Source organism: Pseudorasbora parva, chromosome 23, assembly GCF_024679245.1.
Source record: "Pseudorasbora parva isolate DD20220531a chromosome 23, ASM2467924v1, whole genome shotgun sequence".
Taxonomy (NCBI): Eukaryota; Metazoa; Chordata; class Actinopteri; order Cypriniformes; family Gobionidae; genus Pseudorasbora; species Pseudorasbora parva.
In genome coordinates, this window is record NC_090194.1 from 19103606 (window position 1) to 19126656 (window position 23051).

The 23051-nt window shown below is 38.6% G+C and overlaps 1 protein-coding gene across 1 annotated transcript in view; it reads left to right on the forward strand.

The window, feature by feature from the left end:
• The window catches only part of grin3a (glutamate receptor, ionotropic, N-methyl-D-aspartate 3A), a 42657-nt gene extending 20131 nt beyond the window's left edge, over positions 1–22526 (forward strand). The window contains exons 3-9 of the mRNA XM_067433740.1: positions 711–1761; positions 1890–2035; positions 10669–10784; positions 10876–11027; positions 16799–16963; positions 17117–17187; positions 21694–22526. Coding sequence (XP_067289841.1) covers positions 711–1761; positions 1890–2035; positions 10669–10784; positions 10876–11027; positions 16799–16963; positions 17117–17187; positions 21694–22030 — 2038 coding nt within the window. The 3' untranslated portion in view covers positions 22031–22526. The remainder of the gene's footprint in view (positions 1–710; positions 1762–1889; positions 2036–10668; positions 10785–10875; positions 11028–16798; positions 16964–17116; positions 17188–21693) is intronic.
• Positions 22527–23051: the final 525 nt, after the last annotated feature.

Genomic DNA, 23051 nt, shown 5'->3' on the forward strand with positions numbered 1-23051 from the left:
TGAGCTGTTTGAAGTTAGCTGGATTCTAATTGGCTGTCAATGCTTTGATGGTTCTAGAAAAACTAATAATTCTAAAAATTAACAATATAATTTATCTGTGTCATTATAGTGGTGTGGACTCTGCTATTCTCATATAGAATGATTATTAAAAAATAAAGTTATAGTTATCGTCCTTAGTGTGAACGGGCCTTTAGATCTTAGATATTTTGCAATATTAATTAAGCAAATTAGGTTCATTTCAGTTTGATGTTGTGTTTTCTTTAGAAAAAGACTGGATTAACTTCTACACTGTAAAAAAATATTGTTGGTTTAACTTTAAAAAGTAAATAACCTGGTTCCCTTAACATTGAGTTCACTGAAAATAAAAATTTGAGTTGATACAATGAAGTAAATTGGTTTAATAAATAGAAACTCAAAATATTGTTGTATCTAAACCACATAAAACAAAAATTGATAAATCATGAAAATAGCAAAATTTGGCATGTTTCCCTGTCATCACAAATAAAACACACAATTACCCAATATGCTTATAAAATCTTTTAATAATATTTGAATAAAGGTTGTCGATTCTCAAAAATGTTTATTGTATTAACTTACATTTTTAATTTCAGTGAACTCAACATTTTAAGGCAACCATGTTACTTATTTTTAAAATATTTTTTCACAGTGTTTGGATTGAACTGGATGAAATCTGTTTTGTTGATTCTCAGATACATGGCCAGCACGTTGTTCGACGGCCTGAGTGGCTACATCGATGTTCAAGAGGAATCTACCATCATCTCTGAAAGCCATCACTTCATATGGAATCTACAGCATGACCCAATAGGCAAGCCCATGTGGACGCGTCTCGGCAGCTGGAAGCAAGGCAAAGTGTTAATGGATTACGGTGTTTGGCCTAATAAGAGACAGTCTCAACCAGGAGGAGACTGGCGGTATTCCTCACGTCTACACTTGCGAGTCGTCACCCTGGTTGAACACCCATTTGTCTTCACCCGAGATGTTGATGAAGAAGGTTTGTGCCCAGCTGGCCAGTTGTGCCTTGACCCCCTAACAAACGATACAGCCTTGCTGGAAAGTCTTTTTCAGGGTTTGCAAAGTGCCAATGACACCGTGCCCATGGAGTTTAAAAAATGTTGCTATGGCTATTGCATTGATCTTTTAGAGAAGCTGGCAGAGGACATGGGGTTTCAGTTTGACCTCTACATTGTGGGAGATGGGAAATACGGAGCTTACAAGAGCGGTCGCTGGACAGGGCTGGTCGGGGACCTCATGAGCGGGGCTGCACATCTGGCTGTCACTTCCTTTAGCATCAACTCAGCACGCAGTCAGGTCATTGATTTCACCAGCCCGTTCTTCTCCACCAGTCTGGGAATCCTCGTCAGGACAATGGATACTGCAGCACCCATCGGCGCCTTCATGTGGCCCCTGCACTGGAGTATGTGGCTGGGAATATTTGTTTCTTTACATCTGACGGCTGTGTTTCTGACCCTGTACGAGTGGAAAAGCCCTTTCGGGATGACCCCAAGGGGGAGAAACAGAGAGCGTGTCTTTTCTTTCTCCTCGGCGCTAAACGTTTGCTACGCAATCTTATTTGGCAGGACTGCCGCCATTAAGCCGCCAAAGTGTTGGACCGGCAGATTCCTCATGAACCTCTGGGCCATTTTCTGTTTGTTCTGCCTGTCAACATACACAGCTAATCTCGCCGCTGTAATGGTTGGTGAGAAAACCTACGAGCAACTCTCAGGTATACATGATCCCAAGGTAAGAGTAACTTTTGTTTATCATTTTCAAATGATGTCAAAATGACTGGCAGGCTTGCAACTTTCAGATGGTTGAGAGGTTAAAAATACACTTACTGGTTGCTGAAAATGGTCCTCTTGCTTTTCAAGCTCCACCATCCATCACAAGGTTTCCGCTTTGGAACTGTTCGGGAGAGCAGCGCTGAGGACTATGTGAAAAAAAGCTTTCCAGAGATGCATGAATACATGAGACGATACAATGTCCCTACAACCCCTGATGGAATAGATCATCTTAAGTAAGTCGTAATCGTTATTGCAAAGTGGCATCGATCACTGAAGCAGCACTAATTTACTGGATGCCCTCTACCATGTCCTTCTTAGATGGCTTTCCCCTTCTTGCTATGTTGTACAAATCCATGTGGTTTCACTGTACAGTATTAAGAATGAATAGACTTGTTTGAATTATGTTTAAACTGTAAGAAAACACAAAATACTACTCATATTCCTAGCTGAATGCAAAGCATACATTATATGGCATTCAGAACACATATTTCTACTTATTAAATTATCTAACTCACTGCAAAGCATACATTTTAAAAAGCAAAATAAATTCCTTCTCATTGCATGATCTGATCTGGAATGTTCTGACTGTGTGTGTGTGTGTGTGTGTGTGTGTGTGTGTGTGTGTGTGTGTGTGTGTGTGTGTGTGTGTGTGTGTGTGAGAGAGAGAGAGAGTGTGAGAGTGTGAGAGTGTGAGAGTGTGTGAGTGTGTGTCATACCTGTCAACATTTGGGTATCAAAATCCAGGAGACTTCGGGGTGTGGGGGGGGGGGGGGGTGAAGCTGTGAGGAAAAAAAATCCTCACATTTCATTTGTACCAGTGCTCAAGAAGTTAACAAGTAGGAAAAATGCATGTTATCAGTTTGCACTACATGCATTATGAATAATATATAGATTAATCCTTATTAAAGGTACTAAAGTTATTTAGTCAAGAGCAGAGCATATTTAGTGAGCAATTACTTTTGTTCTTTACATTGTCATTATAAGTGGTTACTGTCACTTTAAAAGATCTTCCGCTGTCGCACATGATCTCACACACATCTCATTTTCTCACACCTCTTTAAACTCATTTAAGATGTTATTTAACTTTTTAAGGCTGATCTTACTAAGACACTTAACAAAACTGGTATATTGGCATAATTGTGTGTGTTATTGTTTGTTAAAGCGCAAAACAGAACTTGAATCTGGGCGTTGTGTGAGTTTTTCATACAGCACATTCTTTTTGTCTTGTCGCTCTTAAATGGTTTAAAAGCATTTGCATGAATAAACTCGTGATCATATAATGTAACAGTCAGGGGATTACAGAAAATAAATATTTACCAGTTGAGTCTTCTCTCGTTTCTACCATGGTTTCTACTAATGATGCTTGATTCAACTTCCTGCACCCTGCGCAGATATCAACAGCGCAACTAGGTTGCCAGGTCGAGGCCACAAAGGGTTTGAAATTTGTGCAATGTGTCAAATGTATGAGTCGCCGTTTCATACAAGATCTGGCAACTGAACACCCTTGGAATAACACATTTGTGATTATTCAAAGAACGAGGTTTGGGCCATACAAATTACGGGAGATTTCCGGGAGAAATTACAAAACGGGAGGGGGGCGGGAGATGGGTGTGAAATACGGGAGACTCCCGGCAAAAACGGGAGTGTTGACAGGTATGGTGTGTGTGCGTGCGTGCGTGTGTGCGTGTGCATGTTTTTGTGACATATGAGGACACATAATGACATAGGTATGACATAGGTATTACAAGGAGAGGTTGTAATATGAGGACATTGGCCATGGCCATTAATTAATTAAATCCATTTCGGATTAAGGCTTTAACATAACAAAATATGGAAAAAGTAAAGCGTTGTGAATACTTTCCGAATACACTGTATAATCTGAATATATAAGTATAAATGAACAATATCACAGTGTGCTACTCATGTGATATTGCATTTATACAACAGATTGATGGCACGTGTGTAAATAAACAAGAAACAACAATGGAGTGTCTTAAAAAAAAACTATTTTTTTCGAAAGTACTTCCTTCCGCCACGGGTTAAAATCTCCGTTTGACAGTTTGCAAGTTGACTTTAAACCTTTGCTACTATTTGTAAAACGTCACAAGAACTAGTAAAGAAGGAACATTGAGTCGCTTCATTTAAGCTTACTGAATTATGTAGAGTAGAATATTATGAGAGAGATCGACAAAACGAGTGCATTACCTGCATTTAGATGATATTCCTCAAGTCAATCTTAATCATAATCACAAAATCAGTTTGAATGCCCGCTGAGTAAATCTTTGTCCTTTTAACAGTTAAGGGGATTTCCCATAACAGTGCTAGTCAGCATTTTTGGGTTTATAGCTTGTCCTGTTGTTTACAACCTGGTTTAATTCTTTCAATATAAAAATCTTTGCTGCTGACTCGTTCATTAAAAGTCTTTGCTGCCATCTAAAGGTGTAAAATGTAGCCTTCACTGAAATCAAAATCACAAGCAGACCCTTTCTCAATACCAAAAATTGCATGGTATTTATATAAAATATTACTTTAATATTGATGAATAATATTTAAATTAACAATATTAGACGTTAAAAAAGCATAAGAAGATTGTACAATAGGAAATAAAAACAAGCACAAGTTCAGTCAAAAGTACAAAAGCAGCTTTATAGATTTCAATTAAATAAAAATATGTTATGAGCCCTTACTTTATATTAGGTGGCCTTATGTACTTACATCAAAAAATAAGTACAATGTAATTGTTGTGCTCATATTGTATTGCAACAAACTTTTGCTGATATCGAGGTGAGATACGGGTAAAGTTAGGGACAGGTGTGGTGGTGTGGATAAGTTTAAGGTGTAAGGAAAGTGTCAGCAGTGTAATTATAAATGTAACTACATAAATTAATTACATGCAGTTAATTTAAAAAATGTGAGTACAATGTAAAAGCATGTATGTACAAAATAAGTGCAATGTATCAAATTATTAATTAAAATGTTAGTGCATAGTAGTTAAAGGGTTAGTTCACCCAAAAATGAAATTGATGTCATTAATGACTCACCCTAATGTCGTTCCACACCCGTAAGACCTCCGTTCATCTTCGGAACACAGTTTAAGATATTTTATATTTAGTCTGACAGCGTATCTAAGTGTATGCACACTATACTGTCCATGTCCAGAAAGGTAATAAAAACATCATCAATGTAGTCCATATGTGACATCAGTTAGTTCATTAGAATCTCTTGAAGCATCAAAAATACTTTTTGGTCCAAAAATCACAAAAACTACAACTTTATTCAGCATTGTCTTCTCTTCCGTGTTTGTTTTCAAACCTTAAATAAAGAGTCAAACGGTTATGAATCAGCGAATTGATTCATGATTTGGATCGCGTGTCAAACTGCCAAACTGCTGAAATCACGTGACATTGGCGATCCGAATCATGAATCAATACGCTGATTCATCTTCTTTTTCTTTTGGCTGTTCCCTTCAGGGGTCGCCACAGCGAATCATCTGCCTCTATCTAGTCCTATCCTCTGTATCCTCTTCTCTCAGACCGACTACCTTCATGTCCTCCTTCGCTACATCCATAAACCTCCTCTTTGGTCTTCCTCTTGACTTCCTGCCTGGCAGCTCTAACCTCAGCATCCTTTTACCGATATATTCGCTGTCCCTCCTCTGAACATGTCCAAACCATCTCAACCTGGCCTCTAACTTTGTCTCCAAAACATCTCACATGTGCTGTCCCTCTGATGTACTCATTCCTGATCCTATCCATCCTCGTCACTCCCAAAGAGAACCTCAACATCTTCAGCTCTGCTACCTCTAGCTCTTCCTCCTTCCTCAGTGCAACTGTCTCCAAACCATACAACATCACTGGTCTCACTACTGTCCTGTACACCTTTCCTTTCATTCTTGCTAGTACTCTTTTATCACACAACAGACCTGACACTTTTCTCCACCAATTCCAACCTGCCTGCACACACTTCTTCACCTCTTTTCTTCACTCCCCATTGCTCTGGAATGTTGACCCTAAGTACTTAAAATCCTGCACCTTCTTTACCTCTTCTCCCTGTAACCTCACTGTTCCATTTGGTTCTCTCTCATTCACACACATGTATTCTGTCTTGCTGCGACTAACCTTCATTCCTCTTCTCTTCAGAGCAAACCTCCTCCTCTCTAGACTTTCTTCCACCTGCTCCCTGCTCTCAAGACAGATCACAATGTCATCCGCACACATCATAGTCCATGGAGATTCCTGGCTGACCTCATCTATCAGCCTGTCCATCACCACCGCAAACAAGAAGGGGCTCTCTTGGCACTCTGTCATATGCTTTCTCTAAATCTACAAAGACACAATGCAGCTCTTTCTGACCCTCTCTGTGCTTCTCCATTAACATTCTCAAAGCAAACAATGCATCTGTAGTGCTCTTTCTTGGCATGAAACCGTACTGCTGCTCACAAATGTCCACTTCTCCCCTTAGCCTTGCTTCCACTACTCTTTCCCACAACTTCATTGTATGGCTCGTCAACTTAATAACTCCATAGTTTCCACAACTCTGCACATCTGCCTTGTTCTTAAAAATCGGCACAAAAACACTTCTCCTACATTCCTCAGGCATCCTCTAGCTCTCTAAAACCTTGCTGAACAACCTAGTTAAAAACTCTTCTGCCATCTCTCCTAGACACTTCCATACCTCCACTGGTATGTCATCAGGACCAACTGCCTTTCCTCTCTTCATCCTCTTTAAAGCTTTCCTAACTTCCGCCTTGCTAATACTTTCTACTTCCTCGACAATCAACAATATTTGCCAGTCAACAATATTTGCCTCTACAACTCTTCTCTCCGTCATTTTCCTCATTCATCAGTTCCTCAAAGTACTCCTTCCATCTTTTCCTCACCCTCCTGTCACCTGTCTAGACATTTCCATCTCTATCTTTAATCACTCTAACCTGCTGCACATCCTTCCCATCTCTATCCCTCTGCCTCGCCAACCGATACACATCCCTCTCACCTTCCTTACTATCTAACATCGCATACATGTCCTCAAATGCTTTCTGTCTGGCCTTTGGCACCTCTATCTTAACCTCACGCTGTATTACCCTATATTCCTGTCTACTTTTCTCCGTCCTCTCACTGTCTCACTTCTTCCTAGCTAATCTATTCCTCTGGATACTCTCCTGGACTTCCTCATTCCACCACCAAGTCTCCTTGTCTTCTTTCCTTCTTCCAGATGACACATCTCCCTGATCACTTTGGCTGTAGTAGTCCAGTTATCTGGAAACCCTTCTTGACCACCTAAAACTCGTCTCAACTCTTCCCTGAAAACCAAACAGCACTCTTCCTTTTCCAACTTCCACCACTTTGTCTTCTGCTTTGCCTTTACTCTCTTCATCTTCCATATGCTGTCTAGCTACACTCTAACCTACCACTACTTTACAATAACTAATTTCCATCTGATCACAGCATCTACATTAGATATATTGACCTTGTGTGCTCCTGCCACCACTCTTATATTTCACCCTGTGTTCCTGCCTCTTCTGAAAGTACGTGTTCACCACAGCCATCTCCATACTTTTAGCAAAGTCTACCAACCTCTGTCCTTCTGGGTTCCTTTCCTGAAGCTGACCACACCTGCCCATCAATTCCTCATCCCCAAAATTCCCTTCCCCAACATGTCCCTTCAAATCTGCCCCTATCAATACCCTCTCACCTCTGGGAACAGTCTGCATCACTTCCTCCAACTCGCTCCAGAATCTGTTCTAATCTTGCTTGCAACCTACTTGTGGACCATAGGCACTAACAATATTCAACATCACACCTTCAATATCCAGCATCAGAATAATCAACCTATCTGACACTCTCTTTACCTCCAGAACATTCTTCACAAACTCCTCCTTCAGGATCACTCCAACTCCATTTTTCTTCCTGTCCACACCGTTATAAAACAGTTTAAACCCTGCTCTAATGCTTCTAGCCTTGCTCCCTTTCCACCTGGTCTCCTGGGCGCACAGAATGTCAACTTTCCTCATCTGCATCATATCTACCAGTTCTATGCCTTTACCTGTCATTGTACCAACATTCAAAGTCTCTACTTTCAGTCCTAAACTCCTGCCTTTCCTCTTCTCTCTCTGGCTATGGACACGCCTTCCTCCTCTAACACACTTTCCTCCTTTCCTTCTCTGACGCCCAATTTCCACCAGTGCCCTGTAGGTCAACGGCACTGATAGCGATTTTTTGTTAACCCGGGACCCAACTGATCCAGTATAGAAGTCATATTCGTGATTCGCGTAATGAATTTGGCAAAAAAATTACGACGGATGCCCTTCCTGCCACAACCCTCTCTATTTATCCGGGCTTGGGACCGGCACAAAAGGTACACTGGCATGTGACCTCCTGTGGCTAGATTAATCAATACGCTGATTCATAACCATTTGAATCTTTATTTGAGGTTTGAAAACAAACACGGAAGAGAAGACAATGCGGAATAAAGTCGTAGTTTTTGTTATTTTTGGACCAAAATGTATTTTTGGATGAACTAACCCTTTAAGGCCACCTTTTATAAAGTGGTTCCAGTTATGAACCTATGCCCTTAGCCAAATCAATTTGCTCTGGCACAAGTTATAGATTAATAAGACAACAGATTGACAGTTGTATATACTCCAAATGAATGATATCTCATGTTTAACTACTATCTACATACAAGCCAGCGGCAAATTCCAAAAGAACGGGCAGAGATTAAGCTGTTCTCTGTGGGTACATAAGCGCTGAACAGCTGCTGACGGCCTGGAGCTGGCATCTGCAAAGCATCAAATCAAATAGTAAAATAGGTGCTATGTTTATATAGTCACATCTTTAAGGGTCTATGACAACAACAACAAAAAACTTCTTAAAACTACATTCCGTGATGAAATAGTGAAAAAAAAAAAAAAAAAAAATCACCACAAGCAGAGCGATGCAGGTGGTTATATGGTACCAGTGCTGATACTGAGAGAGTTTTGCATGGCTGGAAAATGTTCTCAGCCAATTCAATTTGAGAACCAGAAAGAACGGTTGTATAAATCTGAATATATAGTTATAACTCTGAATATATAAATATAAATCCTGAATCCTTAAGTTGTATTCTGAATATATAAGTTATAAGTCAAAATTATTAAATTATCTATTATAAATCCTGAATAAATAAATGTGTATAATTATATCGTCTACTTAGGGCCTGAATATACATATAATATACATATATTTGAGCCTGAATATACATAGAATATACATATATTTATATTGTCTACTTACTTTAGTCATTCCCACAACTTGCATGCTTATGTTGAATTCATGCAAACTTATTAGCATGCAGGATGAATGAATAAACTAATTCATCCAGATGAACAGATTGAATCAATAATTTGAAATCTTGCTTTCATTCTTTAATTTCACAAACAGCACAAATGAATGCAACCGAGTGCAACCACATCTCCTCTTTCTCTTTCATGCGCAATGAGCTCTGCGTAAAGCACTTGCATATTTGGGTGCAAATTAAGAAAAAGGATCTACCACCCACAGTTGATTTTGATGTAAGTGAGTTAAAGTCAGCTTTTGCTCCGTCAGGGATGGACTGGACAGATTGGAGGGGGGAGACATTTATAGCCTGACAAGTTATGCTTTTTAATACATACATATATATATTATATATATTATATGATTTATAATTATAATTGTTGGAATGACCAAAGCAAATAAGTTAATGCCAAGAGTTTTCAGACAACGTCACGTGAGAGTTCGACAGGTCACACTTAACTACATTTTAAAGAGATTTTCCATCTTTCGTATATCCTGTCTGAAACTCCTCTTTTGAGTCTCCTCAACCTTCAGGATATGATTTGATGCAGTCTTCAAATCAGACCACATACTCCAAAATATTGCTACAGTGTAGAATTCCTTCAAGCAGGGCAGAATGAATAGATTTCAGGAGAAGTAGATAAAATTTGCAATATTTTCCTAAGAAGGTTAGCAAAGTCTCTCCTTTTAAATCAATCCAGCATGTGTTTTTGCAAGATAACATATGTTTTTGAATTGCATAGGCTAAACAAGGATGCAACTGTGAGTTGTAACCTCAGGTTATGAACTTTCGGTGTTCCCATCTACGAGCGTATGTAGGTATCTGGGTCTAGTAGTTTTGGTTCATTGTGGACTAACCCTTGTCAAAAAATCCAACTGGAATTTCAGTTTGTCCTGTAGGATCTCATTGGATCCTTAGAAACCTATTGGATATTCTGATTTATTTTAATGGAATTTCAATTTCCCTTTTTCCTGTGATCTTTTTTATTACTCCTTTTTTATTATTATAATAAACAAATTATAAATTAATGAGTTACTTTTTAGAGTAACATAGAATTGTGCATGCGTGCGTGGTTTAGAGAGAGAGAGAGAGAGAGAGAGAGAGAGAGAGAGAGAGAGAGAGAGAGAGAGAGAGAGAGAGAGAGAGAGAGAGAGAGAGAGAGAGAGAGAGAGAGAGAGAGAGAGAGAGAGATTTCATTAAAATCCTGTAGAAATCATCCAACAGGATATTTATGTATTTAGACAATTCTCACATAATCCAATAGGAATCATATAAGAACCTTATAGGACAAGGTATAAGTATCCTAAAAGACAATTCCTAACAGAATCATATTGGGACGGTTCCAAAATATGATAGAAATTCTAAATGGAATCCTGTACATGTTTCTTATGGGAATCCTTTAAGATTTTTTGACAAGGGAATTTACTTATTCAAGAATACTAACCAAATGTTTATATTGTGGCTACATGACATTGTACTTTCATAGACGAAAAATGTCTGAATGCAGAAAAATAAAGTCTGTATAATAGCAAACTCTTTAATACTATTTCAGGGATGATCCCCAAAAGCTGGATGCTTTTATAATGGACAAAGCTCTTTTAGACTATGAAGTGTCTATTGATGCAGACTGCAAAATGCTGACAGTGGGAAAGCCATTTGCAATTGAAGGCAAGTAAAGCAAGGCAAGAGTGAATGAACTAGTGTGCACATGGGTCTCTAATAGCATAGATTAAAAAATGCATTGTCTTTCTGTTCACAGGCTATGGCATTGGGCTCAAGCAGAACTCTCCTCTGACTTCAAATATCTCTGAGCTGGTCAGTCAGTACAAATCGGATGGATTTATGGACATGCTACATGATAAGTGGTACAAGGTGGTGCCCTGTGGCAAAAGAAGCTTTGCAGTCACAGAGGTAAGTCGTGACACAAACAGAAAATCAGAAATACTGTTATGTGGATGATGTTCACTCAATAAAGCTGTTAAAATATGACAGTGATATACAAACCCGATTCCAATAGAGTTGGGACACTGTACAATTTGTGAATAAGAAAGGAAAGCAAAAAAAATCTCATAAACTTATATTTTATTCACAATAGAATATATATGACATATACAATTTTGAAAGTGAGACATTTTGCAATGTCATGCCAAATATTGGCTCATTTTGGATTTCATGAGAGCTGCACATCAGTGATGCGCGGGTCAATATATAAACAACCCGCACCGACCAACGTTTTCAGCTAACGAGCCCGCAAAACGGACCCCAAAAAAGAAAATATTGCAACGTTACCCGACCCGCTTCCTGACCGCATTTTGTAAAAGTAGTAAATGCTCCCTGGCATAATATCCATTAATCCAGCCTGTGGAGGAGAAATGTTTCAGACCCTGACATGCGCTCAGAGGTGCGGAGGCGAGAGCAGACAGTTCCTGAGGCAGCACATCATTGCACTTGTATATTCCTGTCTAGATGCATATTATTGATGAGCGCGATGTTTATGTTTCGACCCTGCTTGGAGAATTCATCAGCGGGTCAGCTGAGAGAGAGCCCACTTTTGGAAAAGTGTGAAAGCCCTTAGGAGCGCAAATTGCAAGCTGTTCTTTTTCTGAATGCTGTATGATATAGCCTAGTGTTGTGTAAAAAAGGCTTGATTTATTCATTATTTTATATCCGCCTTGGAATGTATTCACCAAAATGAGTTTTATGCACGGTTTTTCGCATTCATATGAGACACACTTTATGGCGTATTATACACACTAACCACCCACCCCACCACCCCCATCCTACCCAAGAGCTTGTCCTATAGGCTACACGCCATAAAGTGCAAATCTGATGCACTTGAAAAACTGCGTAGCATGCACCCCAAAACTCATTTTGGCATATGCATTCCACAAGATTGCACACTCGTACTATTGATACGCATTACCATGTGATCGTGTTGGACATTACTGAGCTAGGATATATGCATTTAAAAAAGAATAGTCTATTAAAAAGGTACAATTGCTCAGTTCAACGTGTTGGGAAATCGGGCATTTTGTCCCGCGTCATCTTTATTTCAAACGACCAGACCGACCGCAACCCGAATATCATTAAAATATTTTTGGATGACTCGTAACCGCGGCTACCCGCGGGTACCCTCGTTTTGGATCAACCTTGGATCATCACTGCTGCAATTCCAAAAAAGTTGTATGTGACATGTAGCAGTAAGAGGCCAGAAAAGTTAAAAGTAAATATAAGAAACAGCTGGAGGACCACTTTGCAATTTATTGGGTCAATTGACAACATGATTGGCTATAAACAGAGCCTCTCAGAGGGGCAGTGTCTCTCAGAAGTCAAGATGGGCAGAGGATCAACAATTCCTCCAATCCTGTGGTGAAAAATAGTGGAGCAATAGCAGAACAGAGTTTCTTAGAGTAAAAATGCCAAGAGTTAAAAGTTATTATTATATGCAGTGCATAATATCATCCAAAGATTAAGAGAATCTGGAACAATCTCTGTGCGTAAGGGTCAAGGCTGGAAAAAAATACTGGATGCGTGTGATCTTCGGGCCCTTAGATGGCACTCGATCACATACAAGAATGCTACTGTAATGGAAATTACAACATGGGCTCAAGAATACTTCCAGAAAGCATTGCCGGTGAACCGAATCCATCGGGCCATTCGCCGTTGCCAGCTAAATCTCTATAGGTCAAAAAAGAAGCCATATCTAAACATGATCCAGAAGCGCAGGTGTTTTCTCTGGGCCAAAGCTAATTTACAATGGACTGTGGCAAAGTGGAAAACTGTTCTGTGGTCAGACAAATCAAAATTTGAAGTTCTTTTTGGAAAACTGGGACGCCATGTCATCCGGACTAAAGAGGACAAGGACAACCCAAGTTGTTATCAGCGCTCAGTTTAGAAGCCTGCATCTCTGATGGTATGGGGTTGCATGGGTGTGTGTGGCATGGGCAGCTTACACATCTGGAAAGGCGCCATCAATGCTGAAAGGTATATCCTAGTTCTAGAACAACATATGCTCCCATCCAGACGTCATCTATTTTAGGGAAGACCTTGCAATTTCCAACATGACAATACCAGGCCGCATACTGCATCAATTACAACATCATAACTGCATAGAAGAAGGATCCGGGTACAGAAATGCCCAACCTGCAGTCCAGATCTTTCACCCATAGAAAACATTTGGCGGATCATAAAGAGGAAGATGCGACAAAGAAGACCCAAGACAGTTGAGCAACTAGATGCCTGTATTAGACAAGAAGGGGATAACATTCTTATTCCTAAACTTGAGCAACTTGTCTCCTCAGTCCCCAGATGTTTGCAGACTGTTATAAAAAGAATATGGGATGCCACACAGTGGTAAAAATGGCCTTGTCCAAACTTTTTTGAGATGTGTTGATGCCATGAAATTTAAAATCAACAAAATTTCCCCCTTAAAATTATACATGTTATCAGTTTAAACATTTGATATGTCATCTAATTTGTATTCTGAATAAAATATTGAAATTTGAAACTTCCACATTATTGCAATCTGTTTTTATTCACAATATGTATAGTGCGCCAACTTTTTTGGAATCGGGTTTATAGAACCCCCGAATCAAGAAAAGTTAGGACATTTTGTAAAATGGAATAAAATCTGACAAAAGTACAAAGAAAGGATTTCCAAAATTATGATTTTGATGACTGCTACACACACTCCAAAAAAGTTAAGTCAGATTCATGTTTACCACGGTCACATTCCCGTTCCTTTTAATTACACTTTTTTTAAAAGGTTTGGGAATTGAGGATACTAATTGTTGAAGTTTTGTAAGTGGATTTTTTTGGCCCAATCTCACCTGATACAAGCCGTGGTTGTCATTGTCTGAGTCTCCTTTTCATGATATGCCATACATTTTCAATAAGAGACAGATCTGGGCTGCATTCAGGCAGTCAAGCACATCCCTTCTGCGGTGTAGAGTGTCTAGAAACCAATCTGGTTTAGCACATGCAAAATTAGGTCGGGCATTGTCTTGCTCCCCAGGAAAGATGTCATCTTGATGGCAGCATATGTCTCTGTACAATCCCAATATAACGCCTCCAGGTCAGTGGTACCTTCACAACAATGCAAGTCACCCATGCCTTTTGCACTGATGCAACTTTTTGCACTTGTCTCTGATGAAAGTCTGGATGGTTCCTTTCGTCTTTGGGAGTGAAAACTCAATGTCTGGTTTCCCCAAAACAAGCTGAAATGTGGACTCATCTGACCACAGCACACATTTCCACTGTCTTTTAGACCATTTGAAATGAGCTTGGGCCCAGATGCTCCTTTTAAACTCAAACATGATACACCTGCCAATTCACAGTTCACCTACTTCTATTTCAAAAGAGTTTAACTTGGATGTTTTATACATTTCTCACTTTTATTTAGCCTTTGTCACAACTTTTTTGGAGCAATCAAAATTAAAATTGCTTTATTTTTACAAAATACAATTAAGATTGGAAATTGGAAGATTGGGTGCACATTGGAAATCTTTTCTTTTTCTTTGTCAGTTAAATAAAGTTGAAATAGAACTAATGTAAACCCTAGGTTTAGAGTACAATTTGACATTGTGGGTTTTCTGGTCCCCATGAAGAAACAAGCTTATAAATCATACAGAATTATGTTTTTTGAAAATCAAAAATAGCATAACGTTTTCTGTGATGGGTAGGTTTAGAGGTAGGGTTAGTGTAAGGGGTTAGAATATACAGTTTGTACAGTATCAATGCAGTAAATTCTGTTATGTCTATGGAGAGTCCCATAAAACCAGCATTTAGAACTGTAGGATCTTAAAACCAATCTAACAACCCATAACATTTTATCCTCTTGAGAAGAAATGTAGTGTATTATTTTTCTTCATTTTTCAGAACTCACTTTCATTATGATTTACTCACCCTCATGTCATTCCAATCATGTATTTTCTTTCTTCAATCGAAAATGTATGGTTTGCTTGTTCAATTTAGGTAAAGGGATTTGAGATTGGCTGAAGAGGAACATTTTCAGAGGAAAATGGCAATGATTCTTGGAACATAGCACAGAAGTCATTCCAACTACTTTTATGATGCTTTAATTGTGTGTATGCATGTGTGCGTGCGTGCATGCTCATGATTTTCTATCCCTGTGGGGACTTCAACCTCAATGCACACTGACTCATGGTGACTCAATGTGAGGACCTTAATTGAGGTCCCAATGAGGAAACAAACGTGTAAATCAAATAGAATGAGTTTTTTTTTTTTTTTTTTTATGTAAAAATGCTGAAATTTTCCTGCAATGGGCAGTTTTAGTGGTAGGGTTAGTGTAAGGGGATAGAATATACAGTTTGTACGGTATACCATTAGGTTGCGCGCATTCGTGCGAATGTGTGTGTGTTATTTAGCTGCGTTTCCACAGCAAGAATATTCTCCAGGAACTAGGGACTTTGGGGTGGTACTCTGTGGCCCTGTCCACACGAAGCCAGCGCTTTCCCAATCCGATCTTTTTTTTTTCCTCGTTTCAAGAAATAACTGCGTCCACACGAGATTACAAAAACGGACTAAAAACGATGTAGTTTGCATGCCAGGCCAGTGTGTGGCGCTGTAATTCTGCCACAGAAATACACTAAAAACGGAGAAGAAGAGTTGTGGCTAGAAGGGGTATAGCAGTGGTCGGAGGTGAGGCAAAATCTCACAATAAAATAACAATAAATACATTTGCTACTTAACAGATGTGTTTTATTAATGCCTACACCTACCCCAACCCAAAACATACCCTTACAACAATGCAGATACGTTAAATAAATGACACGATATTGATGTGTGCATGCCCAGTGCCCGTAGTTGTGTCCCTTAACTCTTTCACCGTGCTCGATGTAGTGTGATGACATCACCGTTTCAGAAAATATACGGATTCGCTGTACACACGAAAACAGAAAATGATCGTTTTCAGATTTACCCACTTTGGGACCCGGTTTCGAAAAATATCGGATGCATGCTTCTAAAACACCGGATCCGTGTGGACAAAACGCTGATACGGTACAAAATTTATACGTATACAGCTAAGCGCGTCTCCGTGTGGACGGGGCCTGTGTTTCGACCGCAGGAACCGGGGTATAAATAAAGTTCCGGGTAAATATTTCTCCCTCAAAATGGCCCTGCTTGCGAGGTAGTACTTTTTCAAAGTTCAGGAACTTTCGGGGGTGGGATTTGGGCACTGAACATGCTGATTGGTTAAGCTCACGCTGCATGTTATTTCAACCTAAAAGTCTGTTGCCGTGCATGCAAGAGTTGTTTACTATTCGAATCAGCAATGAAGTTTAAAAAAATATGACGTATTATCCAACGACCAGGCTTTATGAAGTTTTTTTGCGTAGGATGAAATCCAGTGGGCTCTGGAAAGTCTCGCGCAGTTCTACGTCACTGGACTAACCTTTGCGGGACTTTAGACCACGATGGAAATGCAGACAGGTGTAGTCTGTGGGAAAGCGAGTTTCTGGGAAAAATTGTTCCGGGTAATTTCGGTGGAAACGGGGCTTTGATTGCCATTAAAAAATGCTGTCTATTTCAGTTGTGCAGAAGATCTCCTTTTGTGTAAATGATATGGGGTTCTATGTGAGGGTGACTAAATACTGACAAATTTTAATTCATGGGTGAACTATTCCTCTTTTCTAACCTTGAATTTTTGCTGTCATATCCAGACTTTACAGATGGGGATAAAGCACTTCTCAGGGTTATTTGTCATGCTATGCATTGGAGTGGCCCTGTCTCTCCTCACCACACTAGGTGAACACATCGTCCATCGCTGGCTGATACCCAGAGTGCAGGAGTCGTCGCAGCATAAATACTGGCTCCACACCAGTCAAGTAAGTTCATTTGTAGAGTGTTAGGATGGTTGTATTAAACATAATTACATATAGTCTGGGTGACCTGTTGTAGCATTAAGGGAATGCTTTGCTCATTTTTGTAATTCTCAGCACTTCTTCACTTAAATAATATTTCATTTAATTGTTTTTCAGAGATTACATCGAGCACTTAACCCGACTTTCAAAGAAGACAAATTACAGACTGTAGCAAAACCGGAGAAAAGGTAAACTGCTCTCATAGAAAAGGTGCTTTCAAATACTCTGTAGCATTCAAGCAACATTAAATTAAAGACCTGAAGTAGAGTCATTCTCAGATAATTGTGCTGTGTCAATGGATAATAAAAAAAAAGCAATCTAACATTTAAGAATAATACATTTTCTATTCAGCTTTATTTCAATTAGCAGACAAGATTTAAAATAGTTTTTGGCTTTAGTTAACAACACTGCAATTAATGACATTCTTTCTTCCAAGAAACACACAAAGAGACATTTTGAAGAATGTACAGTAACCTTTTCTTGTAATTGCAAAAACAATTGGAGCTTTCACACTTCTAAAAATGACATAAAGCCTTGTTAAAGTAACAGGGGTTATTTGTTGTTCAGTTTTTATTACACCGGTTTTGGGAAACAGGTCAGGCAGTTCATTAAATGATTTGACCCACAAGAACAGGGCTGCATTTCCTAAACCTTCTTAACGCTACGTCGTTCCTAAGTTATACATTAAGCTGTACCTTAAAGGCCTGCTGAAGTGCCTTGAAACGCACCACATTATTCAATGTGTTCACGTTATTTCCCCTGAAACGCCTCCAGCTGTTAGCAGCTCCTCCTCTTTTTTGAAACTTCGTTAATATCACAGTTTGACTAGAGCCTTTCTGTTTGGTAAAGCCAGTTTCCTCTAACCGTTTATCATCATAATCTCCTCCATATCGCTTTGAAATACAGCATTCTTTGCAAAATTCAAATGGGTCCGATATGTTTGTTGTCTGCTCTGACTGAGGCATATGATGCGAGCTGCACTTTCGTGTCTCTAGTCAACCGCTCTGGTCTAGACTGTGTGTGCGATGCTGCGGTGCGTGAAACTAATGTGAAACCAGACTTTATTCGCCTCAACTGAAAGCATAATTACACTGAATTGTTTCCTATCCCATATATAGTGTGCTATGTGCTGTTCACCATGTAGAAATTAGTAAATGTATTAAAAAGTGACCGATTTCGCAACGTCTTCAGCAGCGTAGGGGGCGGGCTTTAGATTCTAGAGAGTATTTGATTGGACAGAAGATTTGACGAGAAGGTGAAGTGTGCGATGATGTCATCAAAATCTGTAATTTGTTTTAACGGAAGTGAGAGACTGTAAGTTTTGAATGCTTAAATCTCCGAAATGCAAATGTTGTCATTGTTTTGGAACATACCAGCTTATTCATAACTTTAAAGCTGACATTGTCATACTAAATACTAAAAAACTTAAATTTTGATTTCTGTTGGCTTAATGGTAATTTGTGTTTACTGAAAAGTTCTCAGTTAGGCCGTGTGTCCACCAAAGCGTGTTTAGCCAGCTGAAAATGCTAGGCGCTCTGCTGAAAACGGCTCGTTGTGAGCGCTTGAGAGTATTTTGGATACGCAGCATTTTATTCTTTAGTTGAGAGTGAGACTCTTGTTATGATATGGAAAATCCGCGGAAGTGCTTCTAATTTCACAGGTAGTTTGTTTCTGTATTGATTCTATATAAAATTGCAGATACAATGTAAAGTATTTGCTCTGGCTCTTGATTTAAATCATTTTGTTCCGTTATTATTGCTTGTTGTCATCTGATGACAATCTGATGATGCTTGTTGTCATCTGATAACGCAGAATCTGGCGGTTGGTCTGTGTTGTGTTTGTCCCGCCCCTCCTCCGCTGTGATTGGACAACTCTCGGCGACCAGTAAAAAACGCTGAGCGCTCAGCGCCTGAGCGTGAAATACTCACTCAGCACCTCGTTGCCCTCCAGGCGTTCTAAAATCACGCCGCTCTCATTGAAAACAATTGAAAACGCCAGCCAGCAGCATGAAAAAACGCTTTGGTGGACACAGAGCCTTAATCTTTTTTTTTTCTTTCTCCAACATAGTTTCTGTTGATTATATGTTTAGTGTGTTGTGCTTTTATTGAGTAGTTCATCCAATAACAGAAATTAAAATAATCTGATGCAGGCAATTAACCCTGCTTGTAAAGTAAATTAACTATGACAAAATATATTATGACAATAAAGTGAAATAATGAAACAAAGTGTAGTAGGTTGATGTGTGATACATTTGGCCATGAGAGGATCATTTCAAAATTATATAAAATATCCATGGTTGGATTTAGTCCTGATGAATGCCATTTCAACTATTTCTGAAGTACTTCTATTATAGAGAACATCGCTTTCCCACAGTTAAACAGCCCCTGCATAGAGTGAATAATCAATTTGGAGCACCAATTCAGCCACATTGCACTTAAGAAGGTGTACTTTAAACAACCTCCTAAGATATAGTTCGGGGAACATGCCTAGAAATGGTATGCATTTAGTTAAAGGTGTCATGAACTGGCTTTTTTATATACTGTAGCGTTCTCAGGCAATAATGAGACATGTTGGTGAAAAGGGGTGTTTATTTGGGCTGTTGTAGGCCACAACCCACGCCGTACACACCCCGATTTGAACAGAGAACCGCACTTGAAACAGCGAGGCACTCCTCTGCCCCCTTTTTCCGCTTTTCCCCCCCAAAAAACCCTAGGGGGTGGAGCCTCTTCGCATATTTAACCCGAACCTCCAATAACAGGTAATGAAGTTAATGATAACAGTCCACAACACCAAAATGAATAGTGTCACATAAACATTAAACTCCTTGTCCACTAAAACACAATAACATTTAGAACATGTTACAATACTGTTGTCTGAGGTTATGAAGTTTGTGTGGTTTTTACATTCAAAAACATCATAATGAATAAGTAACAAGCTATAAGTAATAATTTTCTACACTGGTTTTAAGGCTCTCCCCTGGAACGCTCGTTTTTATGGGCGTTTTCAAGACTTGGAAGTAAACCCACACGGCTAGGATTGGATAATATTTGCATATTTGATGAGCTTCAACTCCCCTCTCAGTACACGTGAGGGATTGTTTAGAAAGCATGTGGAGAAACGGCAACCAGAATGGTTTTGCTCACAGGGCTCACAAAAATATCTTTATCAGACAAACACAATGATTTATCTCTCATCCACCAGCGATACTCACATTAGCAGGCTTGTGCACAATTCAGAATTGAATTGACAATGACTCATAAATTCCAATTTAATTCTTGAATTTGAATTGATGTCAAAAACAGGACAGAATTACAATTTGAATTTGAATTGAAGGAAGTAGAATTGAAATTCAAGAAAAAAATATAAGAAATGAATATACTTGTCCATCTTGCCATAGCAGCTTCCTCTGCAGCTGTGGAGAGAATCTTTAGTGTTGCAGGAAAGATCTTCAGACCAGAACGCTGCAGACTCAATGATAAAACATTGAGGAGTGATTGAGAATTAGATGCATTAGTGCTGCTCAGAGAGTTTTGCATTGGAATTAATGATAACTGCATTTACAACAACTTTGTGTTATTTGATTACTTTGAAATTAAAATAACATTGGAACAAAACTAATTAAACAAGATAATGATCAATTGATCATTATCTATATTTTAGAACAAAATGTTTGTAGGGTTGAGGAGTGACTTCACTGTAAAAAAATAATCATGGTTCTTGTAATTTTCTCCAAAATAAATAAATAAATAAGGCGATAATTAAAAATAGAGTGTATATTTTCTTTAGAAAATTGTGGTTCAGTGTAGTATAAAACCAAGATATACTTTCCTATTTTTTTAAGGAAATGTAAGCAAGTTTGAGGCTTGAATTGAGGAACTGATTAAGCTGTTAAAATGAAGGAAAATAAGGTTACTTGTTTATTTGAATAGAATTATCTCAATTGTGCAGTTTTATTTACATTTGACATTTGAAAGAATTTCTGTTATGTTGAAGTTTTGACCGTTACCATTGTGCAGAAGAGTAGAGCTTTTGGTTAGGATGTGATGTGAATATCTGCAAGTATTATTATTATTATTATGAAGGATGTTGCTTTGTTCAATGAGCAATAACTGCTAGTGCAATAACAAGTTGTTTTCTACTTGTGCCAGCCAGCATCAAGCAGACTATTAATTGAATAACATAACTGAAAGTCAAATATAAACAGGTAATTTCCATTTACTCTAATTTTGTTTTCAAAGTCAACTTAAATTTAAAAAGCACATTCCACTAATAATATTTAATTAATCATGAAAACTACTTAAATATTATGTCTAATATTGTTACCATAATGTTTTAAAAGTATATACTGTGTGATATTTTTACAGTGTAGATACGTGTAATGAACTCTCAAAACTCTCAAAAATTGTTCATTGTATTAACTTATTATTTTATTTTTTCAATGAACTAAAAATGTTAAGGCAACCAGGTAACTTATTTTTTTAATGTTTTTTTTTTTTATTATTATTATTATTATTATTTTTACATTGTGGAAAGCAACCAGTCTTTCAAAAGATTTCTTTGTGTTGCATGGAAGAAAGTCATATGGATAACTGCCATAATGTTCTTTATTGGGATAACTATAACTTTGCATGACAAGCTTCCTAAAATGTGTGTTTATGAACTGATATTGTGATATTGTTCTTCTCCTGATTAAGCTGCAATGTTGGAAACAACCAGCAAATTCCATGGAACTCTTTGGGAACTTCCAATTGCAACAGGCAAAAACTGTCCAATCAAGAGGGACAACAAAATGACCTGGAATGTTCACATTGTAAAGAACTGCTGTCCCCACAGGAGAAGAGACAGCTCCCATTACAGGCCACATCTAACGGAAGAACCGACTTGCTAGGTCTTGCCCAGAACCCAATAGTACAGGAATTGACAGACTTGGAAACACAAATCCAGCTTATCAAAAAGCAACTGCAGCTTGCCATGAAGAAGAAAAAAGAGCTGGAGCAGTATCAGAAGACAGAGACTTTGACCGAGTCCTAGACTTGAGGGAAATATGGCTGGAGTTGTATGGGTTACATTGTTCAAAGGCTTGGACCTACCGGGTGATTATTTCAATTGCGGCTCCTAAGGGAAGCGAGCCTTTCTCAGCACATTCTCTGAAGTCCTTTTTTATTTAGATTTTTTTATTTATTATTTTGATTCCTCATTGAACTGAGCTTGGAAAAGGGTACAGAGGGAGTCAAAATTGGTTATAAGCAGTGTGTATTTCTGCATTCCCAGAAGTTCAATTCTGAGGATACCTTGTTTTTACGTGGGGACGAGAAAAAGACTGCCTAAAGGGAAGACGTTTATGTGTCAAAATGACATTTATTTAAGGTGTCAAACTGTGATGTATGATAGCATCTCCTGCATATTGATAAACAGAGTTGAGAACATTTTCAAAGAAGAAAGCCACGCCGTTGTCTCTGGAGTTGTAACAAGAAAGTGTTAACCTTGAACACATGCTGTTAACCTTCAGTGGTTATGTTTCTATGAATTAAAAGGGTTTGAGATATATTTGTGTAAGATTCATTTCTTTCAAATCTTCAAATCTAAAATTAGTTTCAAGTGTCTTTTGAATTACAATAATTTTGATGAGATCTGGTGAGACCATGATATGAATCAATAGGAAATGAATGGTTCTGGTTTCCCATTCTGATTCCAACTAACATCTTTTTTTTTTGTTTGTTTCTTTATTTTATCAATAAAATTACGTTGAACATCTTGTGTGCTTCTTTCCTAAACTTGAACTTTGTTACATTGGTGGTAAGGAAGGAAGAACGCTGTGGGAAATCTGCAGAGCCATAAAGGACGGACTGAGCAGAGTTTTCTCTAATGGACGCTGAAGGCACTGGAGTGACTTGCAACTTTGTTGAATATCAACATTTTAAGTCTTAAAGGGCTGAGGTAAACACGTCCCCACTAACTTTTAATAAGAATTAGTTTGAGAAGTTGAAACACTCTTCCATTTGCATGAATGCCTGCGGCTGACTGAGCTGAGTGCTGTGAGTGTGATCACACT